The sequence below is a fragment of the Alligator sinensis genome, unplaced genomic scaffold (genome assembly GCF_000455745.1).
Source record: "Alligator sinensis unplaced genomic scaffold, ASM45574v1 scaffold652_1, whole genome shotgun sequence".
NCBI lineage: Eukaryota > Metazoa > Chordata > Crocodylia > Alligatoridae > Alligator > Alligator sinensis.
The window spans coordinates 2692216-2717890 of NW_005842010.1; the positions used below are offsets into that span (position 1 = coordinate 2692216).

The window sequence follows — 25675 nt, forward strand, 5'->3', positions numbered from 1 at the left end:
TAAGTGAATGAACTCTGCATAGCCTTTATGTATGAATGTGTGTAAAAGGGTGAATGGTGAGAGAATGGCATAGAGATGGGAGAAGAAGATTTAACTGTTTATGTAAGCAACAAGGAACCAAATATAAGTTACCAGTCAGTAAACTAATTAATGAATGGCTGAAGAATCCCTTTTAGGCGTAGGGTACAAAGAAGATAACGAGGAGAAGGAATGCACCCATCCTGCCAGACGGGCAGCAAGAACACTCCAAGGCTAAGATAAGCTTAAGACAAAAGAAGAACAACCACAAAAACAGAAGCTGGGTATGGAAAACCCCCAAAGCACTAAAGCAAAGAATGCCAATCCCTATAAAAGAAAACTTTAAAAATGCCAAGTTGGGTGAGTCTCTTTCTCTACCGCTGTTTCATCGGAGCACAGATGCATCTGTTCACCCCGCTCCAGCTGTTATCTTCAAATCTGCTATCTTCAAATTATCATCATTTACTCAATAAGCCCGGGTTGGCCACCCTGGGCTGATATTGAGCAACTATTGCTGGTAACTATATCTGGTGTATGTGTGGATGAAATGGTTGTTTTGTGTATGTGTATGCCTGTGTGTAATAATGTGTATGATGATTTGTGTGTGTTTGTATGAATGGTGTGCCCGAACCTCTATGTCTAACTCATGTGATCAATAAATGCGGCACCTTGCCTTATCCCCCTTTATAAAGTCTCGCTTATGATTGCAGCAATTGGCAATTTAAGTATCAGGGTCAGCAGGGTGGTTAGCCCCAAGCCTGCATCAGGCAGCCCATACCTGCCCCTACCCCATGCACAGATCTGAGGATACGGGTCCCCCCTTTCCCCTCCAGGAGTGCAGGCAGCAGTGGGGAGCCTGCTCCCTTGTCCCCCCAGACAAGCCGCCTGCAGCCCCATCCTGGTCCCCGCTGGGGCCCGGTGCCCGCACATTCCAGTCCTGGACCCTAAACCCCACACACTGCCTGGCCAGGCAGCATCCCCAGCCCTGCCTAACTCCCTCCCTATGGGGGCCTCAATCCCCTTCCCCCCTCCTTACTTACAGGAGCTGCTCTCTAGGCTGCCTGGTGCCTATACATGCACATGACAGCCCTTGCCTTACTGCCCTCCTCCCACTCCCCCCCCAGTCTCTTGCAAGCTGGAATTCTTGCCAGCCTGCAGAGAGCTCTTTGAAAAAGTGCAAAGCCCATGTATGTCTCTTGAAATGAAAAATCCATGTTTTTCTTGGGTAAAGAGGGAAATCCACATTTTTCTGTTTTTCCATGGGAAACAGAAAACCCAGATCCCTGCAGATCATGCATTTTCTTTACTGTTCTCTGCTTATTTCTTGTTACAAGGTTATTTGCATGGGAACAGCAGCTTTGTTTAGTAACATGGGAGAGTTTTCTACTATATGTAAGCCTAATCAGGTCTCTTGCTACTCCCCCCGCCCCCACTCGGTGGAGCCTGTCTGCATGAGATGCCACTGGGATACATAACCTGTGAACTATAGGGGTGCCCAGTGCTTCCCTCCATGGTGACAAAGTCCCCTGGGGCTGCCCAGGCAGGACGCTATCTGCACGGGTGCAGATCCAGTTCTGAGGCAGCACCCACCAGATCCAATGGTGCACGGGTCACTGGAAGCCTGGGTGTGCACAGGTAGATTTGGGCTTGGAAGGCTTCCAGCATCCTGTGTACTGTCCCCACCACTTCCCTGGGAAGGTGTCAGGAGGGTGGCTGTATGTGGTAGCAGATGGAGAAGGTGGTGGGGATGGTGCATGGGGCACTAGAAGCCTGCCAAGCCCAAGCTTCCCTAAGCACACACAGGCTTCCAGCACCCTGTGCACTATCCCTACTGCCTTCTCCAGATAGGGCCCTTGTACACATGAGAAATATTGCTGTAATTTGTTACACAGCAAACGAAAATACATGGGATGCGTTTTAGTTTGCTACATAAAAGTCATTTAAATCTAAATACGCTGATGAATGGGCACACTGTTACAAAATTTAATCATAACATGACACCAAACATGTACACTGTTATGCAATTAAATCATTAACAAGGGCAATTAAGCCACTAAAAGGGGCACTTTCCTCCTGTGTACAAGAGCCCTTAGTCACGTGTACAAGGACCCGCTTATTCTATGACTAAAAACAACTCGCAAGGTCAGACTTTTGACAAAACATATATTTATATTCCTAAGCCTGTGTTTACACGTGGACAGCTTTATGTAGCCTTTCTGAGGGGGAGAAGTTTTGATTCCATTAAAGTATTTGGTCAAAGGATAACTAAAAATTCTGTATTTAAAGAAATACTTTTGCAGTAAAAATTTAATCACAAATGTTTTGCGAGTTTCAGCTAGTTTTTATTAAGCCTTTAGGACCTATTTGGACCTAAATGATCATACAAACAGCGTGGTCACTTTTTTTCATATGGAGCCCAGAGCACATGGCAGCTTGTCTTAAAACGGTCTATGCAAAAATGTATTGGTATAATAGCATATTCACACATTGCCTTTGTTCAAACATAACTTTACAGTCAAAACAAAGATGATCATAAGAGGTCAAATCAATAGCATATTTAAGTTTCTAAAGAAACAAACAGAAGAGCATGAATGAAACATTGTGAACCAACCTGATCAGAGCCTTTTCGCCAAAGTAATCCCCCTTCTGCAATGTTTTAATCAACTGTGGTTGGGCATGACCATCACTACTTTGGGTAACTCTAACCTGGGAAATGTAGGAACAAAAATTCCACAGTAAATCATGTTTTCATGTGGGTAAATAAGACACAAAGCTGCCCAACTTCCCTTACCCTGCTCTATATTCTTCATAGACTTCTGAATCTTTACAATGCTTCAGCAAAAGTATCAAATAAGCATAATACCAAAAAAACTTAGATTTTAATGGTAGGGGCAGGGCTGTGGGGAAAAAAAGTATATTGTTACCTAAATATTAATGCTCTAATTTTAATTTCCATATGAGGTGTTTTATACTTCTATTTAAAAGCTTCTAGAAATGAACATTTAGTTTTTAGGGCTGCTGTAGCTGTGATGCTCCAGGAAATATGACAGAAGCAAGGTTTTTTGGTAATACCCCCGGATAAAAACAATCTTTTAGAGACACAAATCTAAATTTACAATATTTTTCTCACACTTTGGTTCTTTAAGGTCTCATGCCAGTCTAATAGTTAATGGATATTGGGTACTGATTTATTCCTTGGGGTAAAAACTAAAAGGAAATTGATACTGATTGAGTAATTTAATAGGCTGGTAGCTTATAGATACAAGTACCAAGTAGGCCACTGCTTCTTAGTTATTTCACAAATTGAGTTTTTGCCAGAGTAGTATTTATGTTCTAATTTTCTGGGAAACCAAAAAGTCGTAGTGGGCTTATTTAAACTAAAGTAACACTGCACCACTCTGAGTATGAAGAGGCATACATTTCTAGCAGTGGAAATTTCTGATAGATTTCTAGCCATGGAAAATTCTCAGATTTTTCTCGGAAAGGAAGCAGTACAGGCATTCAGTCCACACTCCCCCATTTCCTGGAGAGTGTGGCGGGGGGCGTGGCAGGGAGTGGCTCTGCCCTGCCTCTCCCAGATAGGAAACCTGCCCAGAAAGTCTCTGGATTTGGAAAAGGGTACAGAGCACCAGACTAAGCACCAGACTAAGTTCCCAGTCTATGGAACAAGCAGGGAACAGCAGAGTAGTGCTCTGCACCTTCTCCAGATTAGTGTGTCCCTGGTCTCTGGGGGTAGCAGTAGCTCAACCCCCCTGAGATCAGGAGGAGTCGAGCTGCTGGGAGTCCCCCCAGTCTGAGGAAGGCACAGGGGAAGCTCCTGCTTAAGTTCTCCTGATCAGTTTATCTAGCTGGGGATGGTCCTACTTTGAGCAGGGGGATTGAAATAGATGACCTCCTGAGGTCCCTTCCAACCCTAATTTTCTATGATCACAGAGGAGTCAAGCCAGGGACAGATCCAGGGTTTTGTAAAAGAGGGTAAAGGAGAAGCAGTCAGAACTGCAAGAGTAGATGCACCCCATGATCCCAGCCCCCTCCTCCCTGCCACTTCCTCCCACCCCCTAACCAGGGCAGCAGCCTGTGCTTCAGGAGCCTCTGGGGACTTAAGTCCCAAAAGCAGATGAAAATCCCCCCTACTCAGAGGCTGCCCCTTCCCCTCCTCTTCCCCCTACCCCACTCCTGCCTGTTTTCTCTATTGTTTGGGAATGGGGACGTTCCAGAGCCAACCGGGCTAAGCAGGGACTGGGCTCAACTAGGGAAGGGATAGTGGGAACAGTGTGGCTGGAGAGTATTTTCTCCAACCTCGAACAGTCACAGCATGGGAAGGGGAACCCCCTGGTCATCCCTGTTGCTCTTGTTCCCATTCTTAGATGAGCCCAGCCCCAAGCCTTTGAGTAGGAAGGGGAAAGGAGGGAGTGGTTTCAACTGCTTATGGAGCTTTTAAAATTTTCTGAAGGCTCCTATTGTGTGGTCTAATCCAAGAGAGCGGTGCACCACGTGACTGCACACCCTCTGGTTCTGCCCTGGAGTCAAGCACATTCATTCTGCAGAAACTCTCTCTCAGGAGAGATCGTCCAGCTGTCAATTTTTCTCCCAGAAATGGCATATTTCCTCCAGGAGAAATTGAATGCACACCTGCATACTCCTAGTTTCTACCAGAAGAGCTGCAACTTTCCTGGTAGAAACATAATGCCTGTACATGGCATCTGACAATTTAAAAGGCCTTAAAACTGGCACAAATTACATTACCCAGTGTACAGGGGCTGTATTTTAAATAACAGTCAGGTTTCTCACCCATGAGCAATTATAATAAGCAACAGACTCCAAAGGACTTAACAGCATCCTAGATAAAATATACTGATTTCACCCAACAGGAGCTGTTTGGAAAATACATTTGTATTCTGCAATTTAAGATTCAATATCTTTATGTATTACCTTTCCTTTAGCTAATATAAAGAAGGTACTTCCTTCCTCTCCCTCACGAATAACATAATCTCCTTTGTCATAGTATTCCTGTTAAAGCAGAAAAAAGGTAATAAAAGGATAAAAGAATATATAAATCTGCATTATGATTGATTTCATTCACCCAAAATGACATCATCCACCACTTGAAAGGACAGCACATAATACTTCTTCACATGCAATTATTTTTAAACTTCCTTTCTGTGTCATTTATATCTAAGTAAATCCTCTCATTTCTCACACACTGAATCAGTGGCTCTCAAACTTTTTGGACTCAAGGCACCCCTTGATAGACTTCAGACACATCTTGGAAAATGCGTTCTTAGTTTTCACTTGTTTTTGACTACAGAAAAATAAGAGTAATTTTTTTGTTGCAAAGAACCCAGAAAGATGATGATTTTAACACTACAGATTCCTATTTGAAATCTTGGAGTTTATCATGTGAATCATGTTTGTACACCTGAAAGTGCTAACACTGTGTTGCACTCCTGAAAGGATCTCAAGGCACTCTGGTTGAGAATCACTGCTTTAAATGGACCACGTGATACAACGAAGCATTCCAGATCTGAAGGATCCCAGCAAATGTATATTACATAATAGGATAACACTTTACATACTTAGACATTACTGTGACTATCCCTTCCTGACAGGTGAAGCTGAGAAAAAAAGATCAAGGAAAAGTTACTGAAAGTACCTAACATAGGACTTACAGACAGAATCTGGAACTTGGTAAAGGTGATATGATTCTTATCTCATATGCTCCCAAGATGTCAACTTCTGCTTCCATTCTACCCATGATCCCAGCCCTCATCACTCACTTGCTTAATTTTCAAAAAATCTTACTTATGATTTCTATCATGTTTTCTCGCTTATACACGGAAAGAGATATCTGAGATCTCTTTCAATAGTCACCACATCACCTTTCTTCAAAACCCTTCTATGGGTGCAGACAGAAGTACAGCTTTCTGCTGTAACGGAGAATGCTTTGCAGAAATCATTCTAGGTTACAACAACCACCCAGACTAAATAGAAGTTGACTGTTGGTTCCAGGGGGGAGGGGAATCTAGCTGTTGGCTGCCAGCCTGCAGCCGGTTTTCCCTAGCAACGGCCACTCCTCTCTCCCAGCCTGACCCTGTTACAGAATGGGAGTGGGGAAAGGGAGGAGAGAAAGCTTATTCCAGGGGTTCCCCAGCTAGCACTGGACGGTAGGATGGGTGAATGTGAATTGCAGCCCCCTCACCTTGGGGAGCTCCAATACACCCACCCCACCCCTCAGTGAGGGCTGAAAAAACCCCAGAATGAATTCCCTCCATTCACTTTATCCCCTCCCATTCTGAAAGCAGCTCAAGGCTGGGTGGCAGTACAGACAGAAGTTACAGAAGATTAGGGCTGTGCAGAGCTTCAGTCCCTAATTTCATTTGGTGGAGATTCAGCCCAATTTGGTGGCCGAATTTACGAATCGAATCAGGAGACCCCTTAATCTCTCCAACTTCAATCGGAACCCTCTGAATTGATTTAGAGAAATTCAGACAGACACAGCTTAAATGTTTTTTCTACATACCTCAAGGTACCAGGGGCTTGTGAATGTTGCAACGCTGGGGTGGATGAAGTGTCCCACAGGAGCGTGGTTGGGGGGGGCAGTGAGCTCCCTGGCAGACACGGAAGTGGATTGGAAGTACTTCTGGTCCACTTCTGGGTTCGCCACCAAGCACGCGGTCCCCCATGCTCCTGTGGAATGCTCCATCCGCCTCACCATAGTAGCGTTCACGAGCCATGCCTGGTAATTCAAGGTATGTAGAAAAAACATTTAAAGCTGCGTCTATGACCGAGCCACTGATTCTCCAAATCAGCATCAAAACTTCAATTTCAGATTTGGTCAAATTGAATCGGGGACAGTGATCCAAAAATCACTGTCCCCGATTCCGGCTGAATCCAAAATGAATACAGCCCATTTCGCACACCCCTACAGAAAATGCTCTGTTTGGAAATGTCTTCATTTGACCTCTCATGCAGCATGAGTTCAGATTTTTGCCCTATCAGCCATTTTTAAGCAGTCTGCAACCTTGCACTTGGGTTTGGTCATGGCTACAAATTGCTTTGGCCAGATCAGGAGAAAATTGTCACTTCTGTCTGTGTCCTTTGTTCTGTGTTGGTATAGAACCTTGCACAATGTTATATTGGTTTATGAACGCAGATGCTAGCTGCTACCACAATGCAAATAATAAATAATATAGTTACTTTTACCTTGTGCCCAAGCACACAATGGTCAAAACTGTGGATTTGAACCTTTAACTACAGTGGTTCTGATAGATGCCTCCCTAAATACATAGATTTGGTTTGTTTGATATGTTAAAGCCTTAGGCCGCATACAGATGTATAAGCACATGTGGTTTGCAGCACCACAAGCCTCTTTGTGGCACTGCAAGCCACACTCGGCAAATATTAAAACATGCCCTGAGCTGCAAATTTGCAGTACAGGGCCAAAAGTTGCTGCCAGGATTTCCTGGTAGCTAAACCACCCCCCCCAAAAAAAAAAAAAAAAAACTGCTTTTTCTTAAGCAGTACAGCACATGCCCAACAAGTGTGCATCGGCACACATGGAAGCCAGGCCATCCAGCCAGGCCTCCTTGCTGCCAGACTTGTGCCCCTGCTGCTCCAGGCCACCAGGTAAGACTGCTGGGCTCTGGATGAAAGCTGGGAGGAGCTGGGCAAGAGTAGTTTGCCTGTTGTGGGACAATTTGTCCTGCAATGAAGGGCATGTGCAGGGGCATGAGCTGCAGCAAGTTGTGCCACTGAAAGTGCACGTTCATGTGTGGGTGTGGCCTTAGAGTCCACCTCTCCATACTGGAAGTAGTTCAAGGCAAACGGAAGCATTATACACCAACTTTGCACAAGTGTAAATGACTAAGGCATCAGAGAATCAAGCAGTTTGACTGAGGGATTTTAACTTCTTTTATCTGTATATTTCACTTCCTTTAGATGCTGGAGATAACACAAACTAACATTTATTTTTGGTGCCACTAAATTTTATTATTTACTGTCAGCATAGAATTCCTCTATGATGGTTCTACACATTATATTAGAAACAGATTTTCTTCTTTAAAAGAAAAATATTGCCCTCCTCGGTAAATAAAAAATGTGAAATTAAGATGAATTATGAATTTGTACCATCTGTGATAGAGTTATGTTGCGCAGAAAACAATCCCAGGAGAACAGGGGAAGCAAGCCTATCCAAAATGACTCTAAAATTGAAATCTCTGGAGGTGCAAAGTTATAACTGTGTCATCATTGCATGTCCTTGATAAACTATAAAGGAAGACTTCCATAAATTGCATATTGAAATCTGGAGCCATAATTTACATGCAAGTAAACAAAACAAAACAGCAACAACAACAAAACAAATCTTAGTATATATGTATTTCTCAATGGATTATTACTTCACACTATATTTTATGACTGATGGAAAATGATTTAATAACCAACAGTACAAGGAGGCTTTATATGAAGTATATTCTATAGCCTGATAGTTTACAGATATATTTAGCTTGATATAAATTTTAAGCCTCTCATAATTTACATGCAGACTTTCAGTTCAGGTAAATAATTTCAACTCCATTTTATTATATGAGAATTACAAATGCAACTAATGGTGGTTCCATTCTGGACTCCAAAGTTTTAGAAAATGTTCTTACTAAAGATCTCGGGCACAGTTATAACAATGAAGGTTGTCAGAACTGCAATACAGATTGCACTTCAGTTAGAATAAAGTTATGTCACATGAAATTCCTGGATTCTGAATATGAATTCAAGTGTGAGTCTACTTGGAAAAGTGTCTTCCAGAATTACAGCAATTTGGCTCCACAATTTATTGTGCCAGTTAACAGTAGCCAAATAAAGTTAACTTCAGAGGGCTTAAAACTGGAAAGACTCTGGTGCTGATTATTTTTAAAATACACGTGCCAGATGCACTTTAGCTTAACTTTAAAATCTCTTACCACTTCCAAGCAATCGATTATCTTTGTTAGCTTATCTTCAGGTAGGTTTTTCAGTAGGGATACACTTCAAAAATCAAGAAAAATGCACACTTAGTTCAATTCATGATCTTTCACGCTTTCTCCAAGATCTTATCCCCATGCTGTTTGTAGCATTCATTTTACAAAATAGGGGCCAAGATCGGTACCCATTTCCTCCCAGTACAAACCAATAAGAAATGGTTGCCATCAATGGACAGTGATTTACAATTGTTTCATATTGGTATAAGCAATTATCCAAATACAAAGTATACAACATGTAACTGGATAGTTCAAGTACTAACCCCACTTACTCTTTGTGGGGTTACATTCTGTTTAATACAAAGGAAGATAAAAAGATAGGGCAGAAGTTGATAGTTTTAAAAATCTTCCAAATATGAACTGAAAGAATAAATAGTTCTAGCCAAATCATGGGCCTAGTTTGAAAATTAAACACGTGAATCACAATCCATTAGTTCAGTGTCAAAAACAACCCATCCTACTGCCATTCCAGTGCAAATCAAATGTATTCAAAACACTGAAAATCACAACAAAGGTAAGATTGACTGTTTTGCTGTGATTGTTATTAAGAGAGAATCCAAATGCAGTAATAGCTTAATGATGGAAAAAAAAAAAATCGCAGAAAAGATGCTTCTCTGAGAGGAGGACTACAGCCCAAAAAGATCTAGAGAAGAATACCAAGAAGTCTGAACCTAGAATATACCTTATACAGAGGCAGACTTGGTATCTTATTTTGGAACTATATATAAGTGATAATTTTTTTGCCAGAGAGAAAATAATAAAAAGAAAAATATTGGCTAATTATTGTCACAGCAATTTAAATATAAGTTTCCTTCACTTTATGCTGTACATGTGTTCCTGGAAAACGGTGCATAACTAGAATTCGCATAAAGGGAGCCCACTTTTTCAATGTAACAAATAGGGATATGTTCCAAGACCTCAACTGTACTGACCCCCAGACTCACTTCTACCACTGTTACAAGACAATTTTATTACTCACCAACAGCAGAGAGTGATAGGAGATAAGCTAGCAGGATTTTTAGAAGCCATAATGGGGATGGCAACTACATAAAACACGTGTCGCATACAACAAGTGAGGAGCACAGATCCACACAGGAGACTATTTTGGTGCGCATTACTCCCACAATGCACTGCACAAAGCAGCTCACTGCGGGCTTCCACCACACTGATCATGTAAGAGTGCATTTACCTTGCATATAATTAATTTTTGGTATAAAAAAGGGTCATTGCATAGGAGCAAATTCACACATACAGAACCCGCATAAAGTGAAGGAAACCTGTATTCTCTTATTTGTTTAAAATAATGTTATTTTGTCCATAAAATGTTAATTTCTAAAATGAAGAGTAATAGATTTTTTAAACTAGAAGGGATCGTTGTAAGCCTCTAACCTGATCTCTTGCATCACACAGGTTAAACCATTTCACCTACCATTTTATGTGTAGAGGAGGGAATTATTCTCCCCTGACCAATTAGTGAAAATATTCAATCCCAATAACTTGTATTTAAAATATCTCATATATTTAGAAAGACATGCCATTTTGATTTAAAGTATCCAAGATGTGACAAATTTACCATTTCCCTTAAGAATTCACTCCAACAGTAAATTACTCTTGTGTTTAAAATGTTTTGCCTTGTTTCTCATTTAATGTTTTTTTACAGCCTGAATTTCCAGCCACTGCATCTTCAGTTTGCTAACTTAGAGCACAGCCCATATAAAACATATTTTGTCTTTTTTAACATATCAGAAAATTGTTTTGGTGGGTGCACCTACAGAAGATGCTTAATGCGTAGTAGGCTAATTCTACTGTGCATTAGGGTCTCGTGGCAAAAGCCATGCTAATGCACTAGTGCACAACAGAATTAGTGTAATGTACATTGTGTCAGAAAAAGACCATGTGCCTTTGCTACTGTGCAGTAGCACCAGTTCCTGCACATTTATGTAGTACCTCATATTAGAGGTACTAAACTTAATGCACAGTAGCAAAGGAGCATTAATGCACATGTATGCGTCTTGTGAATCCAAAAACATACAACACTGTGAAATACATGTACTATTGAACAGTTGTACTGGCTGCACTATTACCTCCACACAGATTGCAACAAGAATAATCTGTGTACCTCATTTTGTTACCTTGGATGTAAACTGTATTACCTTCTGAGAAAATTTCTGTACTGTTCTTGTCTTGTTTGTGCTGTCCTTCTCATGATGTTCTGAAACACCTCTCTGTCCAATGCCCATGTTTTAACATTTGTGATAGCTTTCAGAAGACCAGAACAAAGAAACAAAAACAAATTTCCTTTAATGATGTGTTGGAAGATACTACAATATTATGATATGGTACTATATGTATTGTGCAATATGGGCCATATATTCAAACACTCCACAGCTGAAACCAGGTTTTCATGACAGCATAGCTTTCACGTCTAGACATCTAAATAATGCCCAGATATTAATAAGTGCTGAGAAACAAGCAGTTCCCATATTACCTGACATGCTTTGAAAGAGAGCTATTTAAATGGGAGGTGAATTTTAATCCTGATTACAGGTGCTGATCTTGCTTGAAAATTTTGGTGTATACAGTCAATAAAAGAGCTTAAGAGACACAAGTCACCATTGTTTAGTTTGGAGGTTTAAGTGCACAATAATTGGGCTAGGAATCACCTCTAAATTAGACTAAATATAAAACCTAATGATTCATACTGTAAAATACGTAGTGGACAAAGATCCACAGGATTAGGATTTTTCTGAGTTATCCTGTGATAGGACAATATAATGAGAAGTACTGGACTTAACCTCCTAGAAATGCTTTAAGACACTACAGAGAAATTAAACTGAAAATACCAGATCTAAAAGTCATATCCTGACTCTGAAACCAAAGGGGCAAATCCTGAAGTGCTATGCAAAATCTGAAAGTGCTACATAACCGAACAAGGTGGATAAATTTAATTTAAACACCGTTTCCTTCTTAAATATAACATATAATCAACAATTTTACACAGGTTGTGGCACATACAAATGAGACAAGATGTTAAATATGCTGAAAGACAATGTCAGAAAAAAATAAAACATAAAATAAATGATTTTGTACCAGGAACAGAGGGATGTTTTTATTTAGAAAGAGTAATACATCATGTATAAAGTCCAAAAGCATACATCACTTAAGGGTTCCATTTATTTCCTAAACTCCTTGAACTCTGATTCAAACTACTAACCTTTGTAGTTAGTTCAGTGGTATGGGTAGATTCTCAGCTGATGTATATCACTGTCTGTGGTTCCATACAAGTTTTTTTGTTTGTTTGTTCATTTTATCTCCGTCCCAAACAACTATTTTTGCTTGATCTTGATAGGTGTATTTCCACTCTCATCAGCTGGGAATCTTACCCTAGTTTCTTTAATTATTCCTCAAGCAATCTTTACAGTTTTAAAGAAATTGTAACCTATCAACCACAATGGGAAAGGAAAAATACACTGTGCAAAGGAATGAGATGTTACTGTTTCAAGTGTGCAGTTTTTCTTGAACAGTCATAGCACAAATGCTATTGAGAGTTTGTGCTGGAAATACTCCCATCTTCCTCTTTTGTTCAAAGCTGGCTGGAAAGAGTTTTACTAGGCCAGGCACCCATAATCCCTGTTCACAGATGAAATTACTAGCTACATCTTAAGTAAAAAGAGTGGAAACACCAGCAGACAGTACATTTGAGTTATTGTAGTGTTTTAACTATTCAAAACTCTATACTGGTTCTCAATGGGTTTCCTCAAAACCAATCAATATTAACAAAGCGCTAAAATAACATGACATCGTGATATGCAAAAAAACTTATTTTGCAATGATAATAGTATGAAGTGCATGCAAAGGAGAAGAATACAGAACAAAATTAAATGCAGCAGTGCACCAGTAAGGAAAATAATCACCTTATCAATGCAGTTTTGTTTAGCATGCAGCAACAAAGAGAGAAAGAAAGTAAATGTAATCATTTCCATTTGCATAGTCAGTATATTTAACAAAATGCTTAAGTACTTTAAATTGAAGGCAGGGAAAAGGACCAATGAGAAGAGAAAAAGGGAAAAAAAACTTTTAAAAAAAATACCAGAAGACTAAATTCTGTTCCTATTTACTTTGATGTACACTGAGATTTACACCAGAGAAAAAGCAAGTAGAATTCACAGAATCATTGAAAACTGACCAATATGTATTGACTGAAGTGGAATGGTATAGTGGGAGCATATTGAAGCTCAGTGAATCAAGCCCATCAGTACTAGCTGATGTTTCTCTCCCACAAAACTGTTGGGGTAGTAAAAGAATGACAGGATGAAATCTACACACTGTCATGCAAGATGTCAAGACTAGATAATCTTCAGACTTGTGCGAAGCTTTGGTCGCTGATTCAATTTGGCAGAGGTTCAGCCCAATTCGGCAGCCAAATCTCCAAATCCAAATCAAATCAGAAGACCTTTTAATTTCTCCAAATTGAATCGGAATTCTCCGAATCAATCCGGAGAGATTCGATGATTTGGATATAGACACACCTTTATATGTTTTTTCTACATACCTCAAGGTACCAGACAGCTTGTGAACACTGAGATGGTGTGGCAGATGGAGCATCCTTCCAGTCCATTTCTGGGTTCATTGCTGAGCACACGGGGGCCCCTCCCCCACGCTCTTGTGGGACACTCCATCCGCCCCACCATCTCAGCATTCACGAGCCACACCTGGTACCTTGAGGTATGTAGAAAAAACATTTAAAGCTGTCTATGGCTGAATCTCTGATTCTCTGAATCAGAATCGAATCTTCAGATTTGGATTTGGCCAAATTGAATTGGGACAGCAATCCAAACCAATTAATCGAATCACTGTCCCCCAAATTGGGCTGAACCCAAATTTAATCCAGCCCTCTTCGCACACACCTAATAATCTTTATGTTTGAATTACAGTGGGCACATCTACATGTGTATTAATGCACTTTTGCTAATGTGCATTAAATCCAATACCTTCAATATGAAGGCATTTTTACACGTTGGGGGGGGGGGGCGCAGGTGGCACCTCTGATAGCTGCTCCAATTAAAATACCCAAAGTGTCTCATGTATCAGTGTTCCTGCATTCCGAAATGACAGTGAGGGTACTTTATCTGAAGCTCATCATGAGCTTTAGTTAAAGCACCCCCACCACCATTTTCAAGCTCCTGGATCATGTACAGGCACCCTGAGGTACTAAATAAAACACACATTAGGCTGCGCAAATGCACAGTAGTACAAGCACATGGTTTTTTAGTGATGCTTAATGCTCAGTAGCCTATTCTACTGCACATTATCATGTTTTTTTTACCCACCACTTTAATGAGCAGTAGAATAGGTTACTGGGCATTAAAGTGTATGTGTAGATGCACTCAGTATCATCCAAGGATTCCCACAGAGATCAGGCCCTCTTCCTCTAAGCATAACACACATACATACGAACAGACTGTAGTCCCTGCCTTAAAGCATTTGCAGCCTAAATAGACAAGACAGAAAAGGGTGTCAGGGGAAAGGGATGCAGGGACAGGTACAGTGACTTGTCCAAGGATACAAAGTGGAAGAGAAAGAAACATAACTCCTACCTTCCAGCTCAGCACCCTACCACTGTACCAAACTGCAACCCATTGTAACAATCCTTTCCAGCCTTTATATCCAATATAATCCCATAAATTTCAAACTGTCTCTAGTTAACTGTTCTTTACTTACTCTTAGCATAACATCAAAGTGTTTTATCCAGTCTGTGTTTAATGCCCAGAAAACACTTGGATTTTGGATCAAAGGCTGTTCTCAGTCACACCAATGCCACCCACAGGCAAATTCAGATGCAAAACCCATAAAAAACAACTTTGTTCAATGGAACTACTCCAGATTTACACCAGTCTGGGAAACAAGTGCAGAGTCAGACCTGTTATCTGCAAATAATATTAAGGAAACAACTGAAGATGTAACTAATAACTACATTTCTTTTACAGACCCTGAGGGTAAACAAACTGGTACGAGAGCAATAGGAGTTGACAGTATTGCAGTATGTTGTACTAAAGAAACAATTATTATAGTGTATAACTGCTAGTCCCTAATCAACCTGATCTGATGTAATGTTGAGCATAAGTTAGTCCAACTCTGCATTACATAATTTTAATGATACCTTAACCATTCTAAGCTTCCTGAAAGACATGGATTACCAACACATACAAAGCAGGTTGCTGCCTGTGAAACCTCATGACTCTCTGAACCAATTAGTTTCTAAGATGCCAACCTGCCCTACCTTCTGCCAGTCTTCAAACTAGTGTGGCTAACCACCTCTGCACCTCCGAATGCCCAGTAGTGAAATTTGGTGGCATACCTAGGCAGTTATACAAGCAGATGGAAAAATTCCCCTCAAATTAATGCGAGCAGTAGCACAATGAGTGGGCAAGAACAGCACAAGCCCTGTGTACTGCCTGGGGCGGGTCAAGTGCAGAATAGAGGGGCTGGAATGGAGATAGTAGAGGCCCCCTGCATCTCCTCTCTGTCCCGGCAGTCCTTTCCCCTCGCATACCCCCTCCCCCCGCCACCAGTCCTGGTGCTGCTATCCGCCAGCCATGTCTCCCCCCTCCCCCCCCAAGGGCCAGTCCAACCATTAGGCAAACTAGGGAGTCACCTAGGTTACCACAATTTGGGGGGCACCAAAATTATATGCAGAACAAAATAACAGGAACATCCTTCTAAATAACAGCCCTAGCCAGCTACAGCTCCACTTTGGTCTAAGACCTTTGGTTTGGTAAAGGGAGAAAGACCTCTGAAAAGATCTCAGAGGTAAAAGTTCATTCTAGACTTCTTATTTTCCTCTATATTGGAAGTGGTGGGGGCGCCGAGTTACACAGTTCACCTAGGGCGCCAATTACCCTTGTACCAGCCCTGTTCCCGCACAGTCCTGGCACTACTTCCCGCCATGTCTCCCCTCAGTCCCAGTGCCACTCAGCTCCTGGCTCCCCTTAGGCACATGTGGGGAGCGTAAGCTGACTGGGTCAAGCGCTGCGTGGGCAGTGGCAGGGCTGAGAGGACGGGGAACTCTCTGTCTCATCAGCCCTGCTGCTGCCCATGTAATACATGCCCCAGTCAGTTGCTGCTCCCTGCCCATGTCTGGGGGGAATTGGGAGCTGAGCAGCACCAAAACCGGGGACACAGAGCTCCCCCATCCTGGCACAGCTCAGCTTCCCACTCCATGGGGGAGCCAGGAGTTAAGTAGCACTGGAGTTGCGGACAGCTCCCCCCCAGCCTCCTGCTGCCTAGGCTGATTGCTGTGTAGGTAGCAATCTACACAGTGCACTACTGCATAGTAGCTAATGCACTGTTAATCTAGTACCTGTATTTGTTAGTACTAGCAAACAGTTCATTAGCCTAATTTACTGTGCAATAAATCCCACACACCTGTAGACACTGATGTCTCCCTGTGAATTAATTTAGTCTAACATGCAATAAAGCATCTTGTGTAGATGCAACCAGTGTGTATTTGGCTGGCAAGAACAAACTAGAAATACGCAATAATCTTTCTAAGGTCATGTTAAGGAAGGGAGTATGTTTGTGAACTGACATTATTAGGTCCCCAGGCAGAAAGAACTCAAAAAAAGAACTATGTTAGCTCACTGGAAATGTAGTCAGGGCATCGATCATATATTAAACATCATATCGTAAATTAAAAAACAAGTTCAAAGTGAACCTGGATGTAATGCAGACCTTATAACAATACTTGTACTTTTCACTTTTGGTAACATTGTATCAATGAACTATGTATACCTTTCACAGAGGCTGTCCTTGTGCAGTTGTATAAAATGGCTAGCTCACCAAATGCTGTCCACACAGGGATTGAGGAGAGCAGCTTGTTCTGCTGAAAAACTTCCAGCCTTCCTTCTGTCAAAAAAGTCACCAGGATAGTAAGCATTAAAGTTATGTTACACATAGAAAATGAACAACGAACCAAGAGATTCCTGATGTCCTGACCAACTGAAATATCAACATTGGACCAATAACGTAAAAATAAGGATCTGAAATAGGAGTATGAACTATTGCAGACGGAGGGAGGGAGAGAAGGAGAAGTATTTTGTACTCTCTATCCCATTATACAAGCCATTAATGAAATACCTAACAGTAGAGGACGCAGAACATACCCTTGTGGAACCCCTCATGATGCATCCTTTCAGCTTTAGAACTGCCACCCATCCGTTCATGTACTCACCCCAATCACTCCTGTATCAACTTACTGAGTCCTCCATCACTCTAGCATGGACTATGTATTTTAAAGATGGTTATGTTTAAAGATTAAATGCCCAAGTTCTGCCCAGCATGTGACAAGAGAAGAGCATTCCTTCTATGTGCGGATCTAAAGTGTTCAGTGTAGGCCAATACAAGGGTGATCAATGCACAGGGTGACTTATTTTGCTTGAGGGACAATATAAAAGTGGACAAAGTAGAAGCCTATATGTCAGGATACCAAAATTACATTATTTCAGAGCTCTGATGTGCAGGGTGATAAAGATGTCTAAACTACAAGCTTGTCTTTTCAAAAACATAATTTAAAACGTTAAATCTGAGATTTATAAGCTCAGAATTTACCTGCCAAGATTGTGCTCAGAGCAATTTTATAAAATTATTTATAATAATAATTACAATAATAATTGTTATTATTAGAATGTTGGGAAACCTTTTACCACATAGCAATTTTCTATATTTTAGATTTTACTTGCTGTTTGAATTAAAAATATAGAAAAAAAGATGAGACAGCACCTGCAATATTAAAATAATATAACATGCCTTCTGTTCCCCTTCACACAAATGAAGGAATCCCATAACACACTAACTCAAATCAGTCCAGTTTTGCAATGATATAATGGTAAAATTTATAGAAGCACTCATCACTGGCAAGTGAAGTCAAGGTTAAATCTCTCATTGATCTAAATGGGACCAGTTAGTAAGATCAATGGAAGCAGTTAAGCCAGTGCCAATCTGTAAGCAATATTTTCTGTGTCCTTCACATATAAAAGCAAAATGAAAGTGATACAATCATAATCCTCGCATCATCTACTAATATAAACACACGTAAAAGGTACCAACCTGCCAACACAAAAATATGGTTGCCTGGCTCTCCTTGTTTGATGATATAGCTCCCCTGCTGGTATGTTCTCCCATACATACATTCTACCATGTCTCGGATCTGCTGAGGGTCCAGTCTCTTGAGAAACAGATTTTTATTCAGGGCATCTGCAATGAGTTTTTTCTCACTGGTGTAAAGCAAAATCTTGGGTTAGTTAAACTTACACTCAACACCACTGGAGTTAATTGCACCTTTGCCTCAATACATAGTCCCCTGGTTATGCAAGTTATTTACTGATTCAGCAATAATCTGTAGTACCCTCTATGTCTCAGGTATATTTTCCCAATAGTCTAACATGTATTTTCTCTTACTTTCTAATCTCCTAAAAAAATCCCAAAAACTTTTCAATAGATGTAAGATCTATAACTGTTGTCAGTATTCAGACTTGACCACAGGGTCAAGTCTGCGTATCTGCCTCTTGCTCTGTGTGTGTTGGGTGGAGGGTGGGGGAGGGAGGCAGTATCATGCAAGGAAAAGGAATGCATAAAAAAACAAAAAGATCTTATGAATAAATGCAGTAGTTTGCTACACAGCATGCTGTCAGGTCTACAAGAAAACAGAATTGTCACAAATCATAGAGAGCACAGTTAAATATCCACTGGAGACTGTTTCCCATGTTCCTAGAAAGTGACACCTACAGTGATTCCTTCCACATTAATAAAAGTAAAAGATTCCAACAGACTCAGGACACCCTGGGAGATCACTTTGCCAAGGATATGTTGAATCAGGCCTTCAGGAGGAAAGATGTAGAGCCTTATGGGAGTAATAGGCTGAAGCCTCTAGGCTCAGCAGAGCTCTGAAATTTTCAGGAAAAAAAAGCCTGTGTATCTAGAAGAAATTCACTCTGCTCTCTGCCTTCTCTCTGTATGAAACCAGAGCTACTCCTGCCCCTGCCAAGCCAGCATCCTCCTTCTTCACAGGAAAAGGGCAATATAGGGCATGTCTACATGTGCATTTATGCCAGCTTAAATTTACTGCGCAATAAATTACTATGCAGCAAATAGGAATAGGCTAGCACCTACACATGCAGGCATTAAAACTCATTAACGCTGTGTGTGGATTAAAGTTAGTCCCAGTTCAGTCCATACACGGTGTTACTGCACAATAAGGTATCTACACGTGTGTTACTGCACAGTAACTAATCAGGCGTAAACTCGATACCTGTATAATGGAGGTATCAAATTTACACTCAAGTCCGCATAAATCACCATATTTACTGTGCAGTACAGGTGTGCATGTGTAGATGCACACCTATACTATGCAGTAATTTTGGTTACTGCACAGTAAATGTGCACTTGTAGATGTGCCGAAAAGTGGTATTTAATGTTGATTCCAGAGTTAATTTCCACTGCAAATTATAATAGAAAGGTCACTAATTTAGGACTCCAACAACTTCCTATCACCACCCATAAAGCCATACAGACAGGAAACTGGTTCTACATGCTTCCTGAGGAGCCCCAGAGGGAGGAAGAGACTAGTACGGATACCTTTTTTCCTCCTCTCCAATACCTCAGGACTTTGGGGATGAAAGACTATAGAACAGACGACTAAAGCACAACCCATGTGCAAACAAGCATTGTGTTACTATTCAGCTCTTTTGCTGTCTAGAGCCCAAGTACCTCCATCATCTTCAGAGCATCTTTGAGTACAGTACTCCTGGATACAGAGAAATATGCTAATATTATAGAAAAACTGATATCCAGATGTCTGCCAAAAGCAGAGTATTGCTGCCCAGGGTGGTACTATAAAAGTGTACTTGTGATAATCATTAAAGTTCCCAGGTGGGTCACAGGGAATAAGGCATAGTGGACAAATTTTAAGATGTGAAATGAAGAGACAATACCTTTGAAATAATTTTCAATTATAACAAATAATGTGAGGCAGGTATTATAATCAAATGAAGCAAATTAGAGGAGAACATGAGGGCAATTCAGCTGCCTTTAATAGCTGAATATTGGAGTATCAGGGGAGGTAAGAGGACAAAAAATCATTATTGGGTAAAACCATTCAGGAAAAAGCTCCCCTTCTCCCTTAAACATACCTGCAGGTACAGTGACTGCAATGAGGTCAAAGGCTGATTGAGTATAGATGTCATACATACTTTCTGTCCCTCAGTGCTTAAGGACTAAAACTAAGAGCAAGAATACAACTTGGAAATCATCAATGTGATGTAGAGAACAAACTCAATCCTTCATATTCAGCACTAGCTAGAAAGCAGCTTCGAACTCATGCCAGAAGCAAGATGCAATAAATTGAATGGGGCAATAATCTGGGTTTTGTAGACCTGCTATAGTGTGCAGATATTAATCCATACCTAAAATGGAGGGCAACCCATGTCTTGAAGTCCCTGTGATATTGTTATGTATGCATGGTCAATCTGCTTAATTAAACAATCTCTCTAGGGCTTGCAGAAGCCTCAAAGGCCCATACTTGCATGGATTCATAACACAACATAAAGCTGTCTCTATGACTGAATCATGTGGGAAGATGCTTAGAGGACAATATAACAGTGAATGATCACTTCCCATTACAAGATTGATTTATTTACCTTATTACTCATAGCAACCTTGAAAATGAATAACAGCAACAATAAGAGAACAGAAAACAAAATCAACCAGGGATTGTACACACTCACATGCTGAAATAGAAACCCTTAAAATGTAAATGTTCCCCAAGGTAATACAGAGATATTAGAATATAAACTTTAATTTAATTTCCTGTTTTGAAAACCTTATTTTGTGAACACACACTTTTCCTTCCTAACTCCTAAGGAGTTAACATAATTACTTTGTTACAACATAGTGGCATTTGTTTTTACAGTTGGTACAGACAGTGATTTATGTTCTGTAACAACTTGATCTTAATGTAAGCTCAATAACATCACAAATATAGGACCCTCTTCCTTCTGAAACAGCTCCTTCCTTAACTGGGGAGGAACCTTCCTGTAGTCCTAGAAAATCCTAACCATTGATAGCGATATATATTAAGCTATAGACTTTGCTGCTTTAATAGATGGCCACCATCTGGATTGGATTTATTTAAGAAAACAATTATGACTCAGGGAGAATGTTGTCTTTTGTTGCCAAAGTTATGGGTGCCTTAACAGTAAAAACATCCCTGATACAGCAACAGGCATAATAACTGTTACCAATATTTACAACATTCTAATATCTATAAATTCAATCACACCTTTTATACACTCTTAACTTTCCAAAATATTTAGTATAGCATGGTTAACCCTTACTATACTTGCCAAAAGATTATTTTTCTTCTGAAAAATCTAAGCCATATGTGTTTCAATACTCTTATTTACGGAAGAAAGGGAAAATATATAAACATGTTTCTTTTTATATATACTTTTTTTTTTAAAATGCACTGTGCTTAAGTTGAGTATGCAAAAGTTAAGATATGGCGGAATTACGTACCTTAAAACTTGCCTCTTTTGCTTATGCTGTTTAATAGAACATATCTACATATGGGACATGTTTTTCTTCAGTAGTAATTTTGGCCCACATGAAGGAAACCTGCGTGTGTTCCTTAATTAATTAAACCTTCAATCACTACTGTCAAATTAGTATTCTAATATCAAAACTTGAATGTGACTCTAGCATTCAAAAATCAGCTATATTTTTACTTTTATTTGTCAGTGCAATTTTGAAAAGCAACTCTTCTCTTTGCAAAGAACATATGGAAAATATCCCATAATGATAACTATCCAGGCATAGTTTTATATTTACTTAGCACTAGCTAATGAAACAAATATAATGAATTTTATTTTGCTTCCACATTACATTTACTTGGGACAATCATTAGCTGACAAATGGAAGGCAATTCAGTGTTTACTGCCTTTATGGGATGCTGGAAGAGAAAAATAAATTACAATGAAAATTAAAGTGTGTCCAAAAGAGTGAAAATAAGAGAAAAGCATTGATGAGTGAAATAAAAAGGGCAAAAATAAAGTAATACCAAAGATGAAAGGGGGAGGGAAATGAAAAAAAATTCAGTAATAGAAAAAAGGCCTGATGCTGATCCTGTTTAAGTCAGTGTCAAAATAACAGTTGCCTTCACTGAAGCCAAGATCACCATGAACAAAATAAGGCTGTAATCCAAAACTCACTGGAATCAATGGGAGTTCTTTCCATTAGCATCAATGAAATTTGGTTCTGATCTTAAAAGAGGCAAAATTATTATTGGAAGGAAAAAAATTCTACATTATTCAGCTATGTGATAACAAATGCCTTCAGGAAAAATAAAACAGGACTGATATACTATAAAAAAAGACAATGTTTTATACTGCCTTGTGCCTTCATGTGGATTAGAAACATGTAAATGAATCAATTAACCAATACTGAAAAAGTGCTTTGCCTACATCAAAGACATGCTTTGTATTACTCAAATGAGCAACTTGCTGCATTAGTAAAGGATTTTTTTTACATAAGCAGTACTAAAATACAACAACATGGTTACTGTTACGAAATCCATAAACACAAGTTAGTTTCATCAGATATTTCTCCCTACCTATTGAGATTCCAACTGTTCCTTCAGGTGAATGCTTTGAGGATTCTGTCAAGTGTTGTAAGCCTAAAATAGGCTGGTAGCCATGATGTAGGTCACAGATGTGCATATTCATTAGAAGTGACCTTTCCTTTTTGTAAATAGAAAACCTGCTGTTTACATGACCACGATGACAGATTCAATTTGTGCATGCATTTCACCTAATCAAGGACACTGAGATTTTAGGTCATGCTTTGACAGTTTAATTTATTTATTGAGAATCAAAAAAGGAGGAGGCAGAAAGAATGGGATTGACTTGATTTGAATAGACTTGTGCAGGTTGTCTGTTTTGTTATGAAGTACATTATAACAGTGTATATTCCCTCGCGCGCTCTCTCTCACACACACACACACGCGGTTTTTTTAATCAGAGAATTTGGGGTGGGGTTTTTTTGTTTGTTTTTATCAGAGAACATGCAATTTTTAAACAGGGAAAACCAGGATCCCTGGTAGTCATTGATGCCTTCCAAGACATATGACTATAAAAATCCTTTTGACCTTTTGTTAATAACATATAAACATAGGTGAAGACCAGTTTCTCAACCTAAAAGATCAGGCTCCTTTGAGACATTCTTACTCTCTTTGCCTAACAACTTCTGTCAATTTATAATGGAAATTTTTCACTTTGTTTCCAGATTCTGGAGTTAACAGAGGTGGTATAAAACACAAGGACTAATTTCAATTTTCAATCTTTCCCCTTTATGTTATTAAAATAAAGTAGTGCTATTTTCCAGTACTTATATTTTCCAGGAGAAGCAATGGCCATGAAGAAAACATCCCCTTCAAAACTGGGCCTAACATTACAAGGTTAAAGGACAAGGCTCTTTAGTCTGTTAGTTGTTGGGTAAGCATTAACTTAGATTTTACACTCATTTCACTTCAGGGCAGACTCATTTAAAGCAAAGTGATTTATATCACCAATTTTAATCATGACGTAGATCAGTATGAGAGACACTTTGAATTAAATCTGCAATCTAACTTTTGTTACCATATCAACATTTGAGTTATTTATTTAAAGAAAGTTTGACAACCATTAAACTATATTGATTTAAAACTAAATGTATCCTTGAACCTCTTTGTACTAACCAGGAGAATTCACTGTCCATTTACTCAAAGCAGTTATGCAGCTTAATATGCATTATTTGGATTCTTAAATTTTAAAATTGGTGTTAGAAGACATCTACTGATGCATTTCTTATTTATGAGGTGATAATCAGTATTTCTAACCACAACTGAATATCAAGCTGTTTTTTCCAATGGAAATTAGAATTTGAATAAAAATACACAAAAAATATTTTTAAATGTTTTCATTCGTTAAATAAACTTCCTGAGTTCCAAAGAAGAAAAGCCCCCTTATCAAAATATGTTTTGCATTCCCAAACAACTGATTTATTAAACATAGGAAGTGTCCATGAAACTAATGAACTGAACTGATGATTTTTGCTCACCATGTCCTCCAAGTTATTAGAATTAGTAGATCCCATCTTTTCATGTCTAAATTTTTATTTATAAATTATATGAAGAAAACAAGTTTTTTCTGCTTTTTTTATTCCAATTGGTCTCTTAGCTTTTATGAAACTAGTTGCTTGAATAAACAAGGTGTATCAACTGAAGTTTTTAAAAAATAAAATCCTCTCTCCCTATTGCAAAAGAGATTGCTTCTTGAAAAAAAGCTGGTTTAGCACTTCAGCAAAATTTGATCCCAGGTGCTTAGCCCGTATGTCCAGCCATTTGAGTGGTCTACCAATCTTTATAACTTTGGGAACAAACAGGTACTGCTAAAGTTTATTCAATATAATTTTATTAGCTTACTGTAATTTTAAGCCTTGATACAGTTTTCATAATTTTAAATAAAGCTGCCCTTTAAAATATTTAAATTTAAAAAACTGGACTTTGTTAATCAGCCTTTTTGAACTACACTACTTCATTTGCAGTGCTCTGAAATTAGCAGCATGACATAGTTTTAACAGCAGTTACAAAGTCAATTTCTCATAAATGATCCTAAAAAATTACTCTGAAAGGTTCTGGCCAAGCAAGAATGCAATTTAGGCTATGGAGCATGCTTGAGCTGGCAAAGAAAGCAAAAATGTCTCAGTCAACTGAAGGAATACAACTGTGCTCCACTGTAGGCTTGGGGTGTCACTATGCCACCTGGTAAGAGATTCCCCTAGGTGGTAGGAGCAGCTGTAGCTAGATTCTGGCTGTGCTGTACCACCAGCTCAACAAAGAGAATCTGACCCATTAAGTTTACCCAAGCAAACTTATTTCACAAGTTTACAATTAAATTGTATTTTTCTTTGTTCTATTTTCCATCATCCCCACAGATTGAGTCTGACCTTCTTTGCCCAGCACAGGGCTTCTCTGTTTACTTATCTCTCCATGATATTAAAATCATGAGCTTCTGGAAGTGCCCTACGGCATTTGTATATGCCACAGGGGGTTACTTTGGTTTAATTCTCCCTAAATTGAAGTGGTGGATCTTTAAAAACACCGCTTCAATTTAGCGTGAAGTAAACCCAAGGGTTAGGCCTGACCCTTACCTGCCTCTCTGGCAGCAGGGCAGGGAAGGCGAGCTGCCGGCAGGTGGAGCAGTCCCTGAGCTGCAGTGGGGGGGCTGGTGCTTCCCTCCATGGCAGCAGCGGTGCCTCTCAGGCGGCACCCACCAGTAAACAACCAGCCCAAGCAGTCCTGGAGGCCACCAAAGGTGCGGAGGGAAGCACCGAGCCCCCCCCCACAGCTCAGGCAGGCAAGGAGGAAAAAAAAAGATCGGGCTCACCATTTATTTTTTCCTCCAGTGGAGCCTGCTTGCACAGCCCATGAGATGCACGGGGCCCAGTGCTTCTCTATGTGGCACACTAAACCACCTTGGAGATGTTTTATTTTGCTGCATCCCAAAGTCATTTAATGCACATTATACCACCGACACATGCAAACAGCCTGCCATTAA

The 25675-nt window shown here is 39.9% G+C and overlaps 1 protein-coding gene across 1 annotated transcript in view; it reads right to left on the minus strand.

Annotated features, from left to right (window-relative positions):
- Positions 1-25675, minus strand: part of PRKG2 (protein kinase cGMP-dependent 2) — a 65877-nt gene that overhangs the window by 34203 nt on the left and 5999 nt on the right. The window contains exons 3-8 of the mRNA XM_014519110.2: positions 18135-18301; positions 16821-16934; positions 11183-11288; positions 8973-9036; positions 4951-5028; positions 2630-2724 (exon numbers count right to left, since the gene is read on the minus strand). Of these exons, the coding sequence (XP_014374596.1) occupies positions 2630-2724; positions 4951-5028; positions 8973-9036; positions 11183-11288; positions 16821-16934; positions 18135-18301 (624 nt within the window). The remainder of the gene's footprint in view (positions 1-2629; positions 2725-4950; positions 5029-8972; positions 9037-11182; positions 11289-16820; positions 16935-18134; positions 18302-25675) is intronic.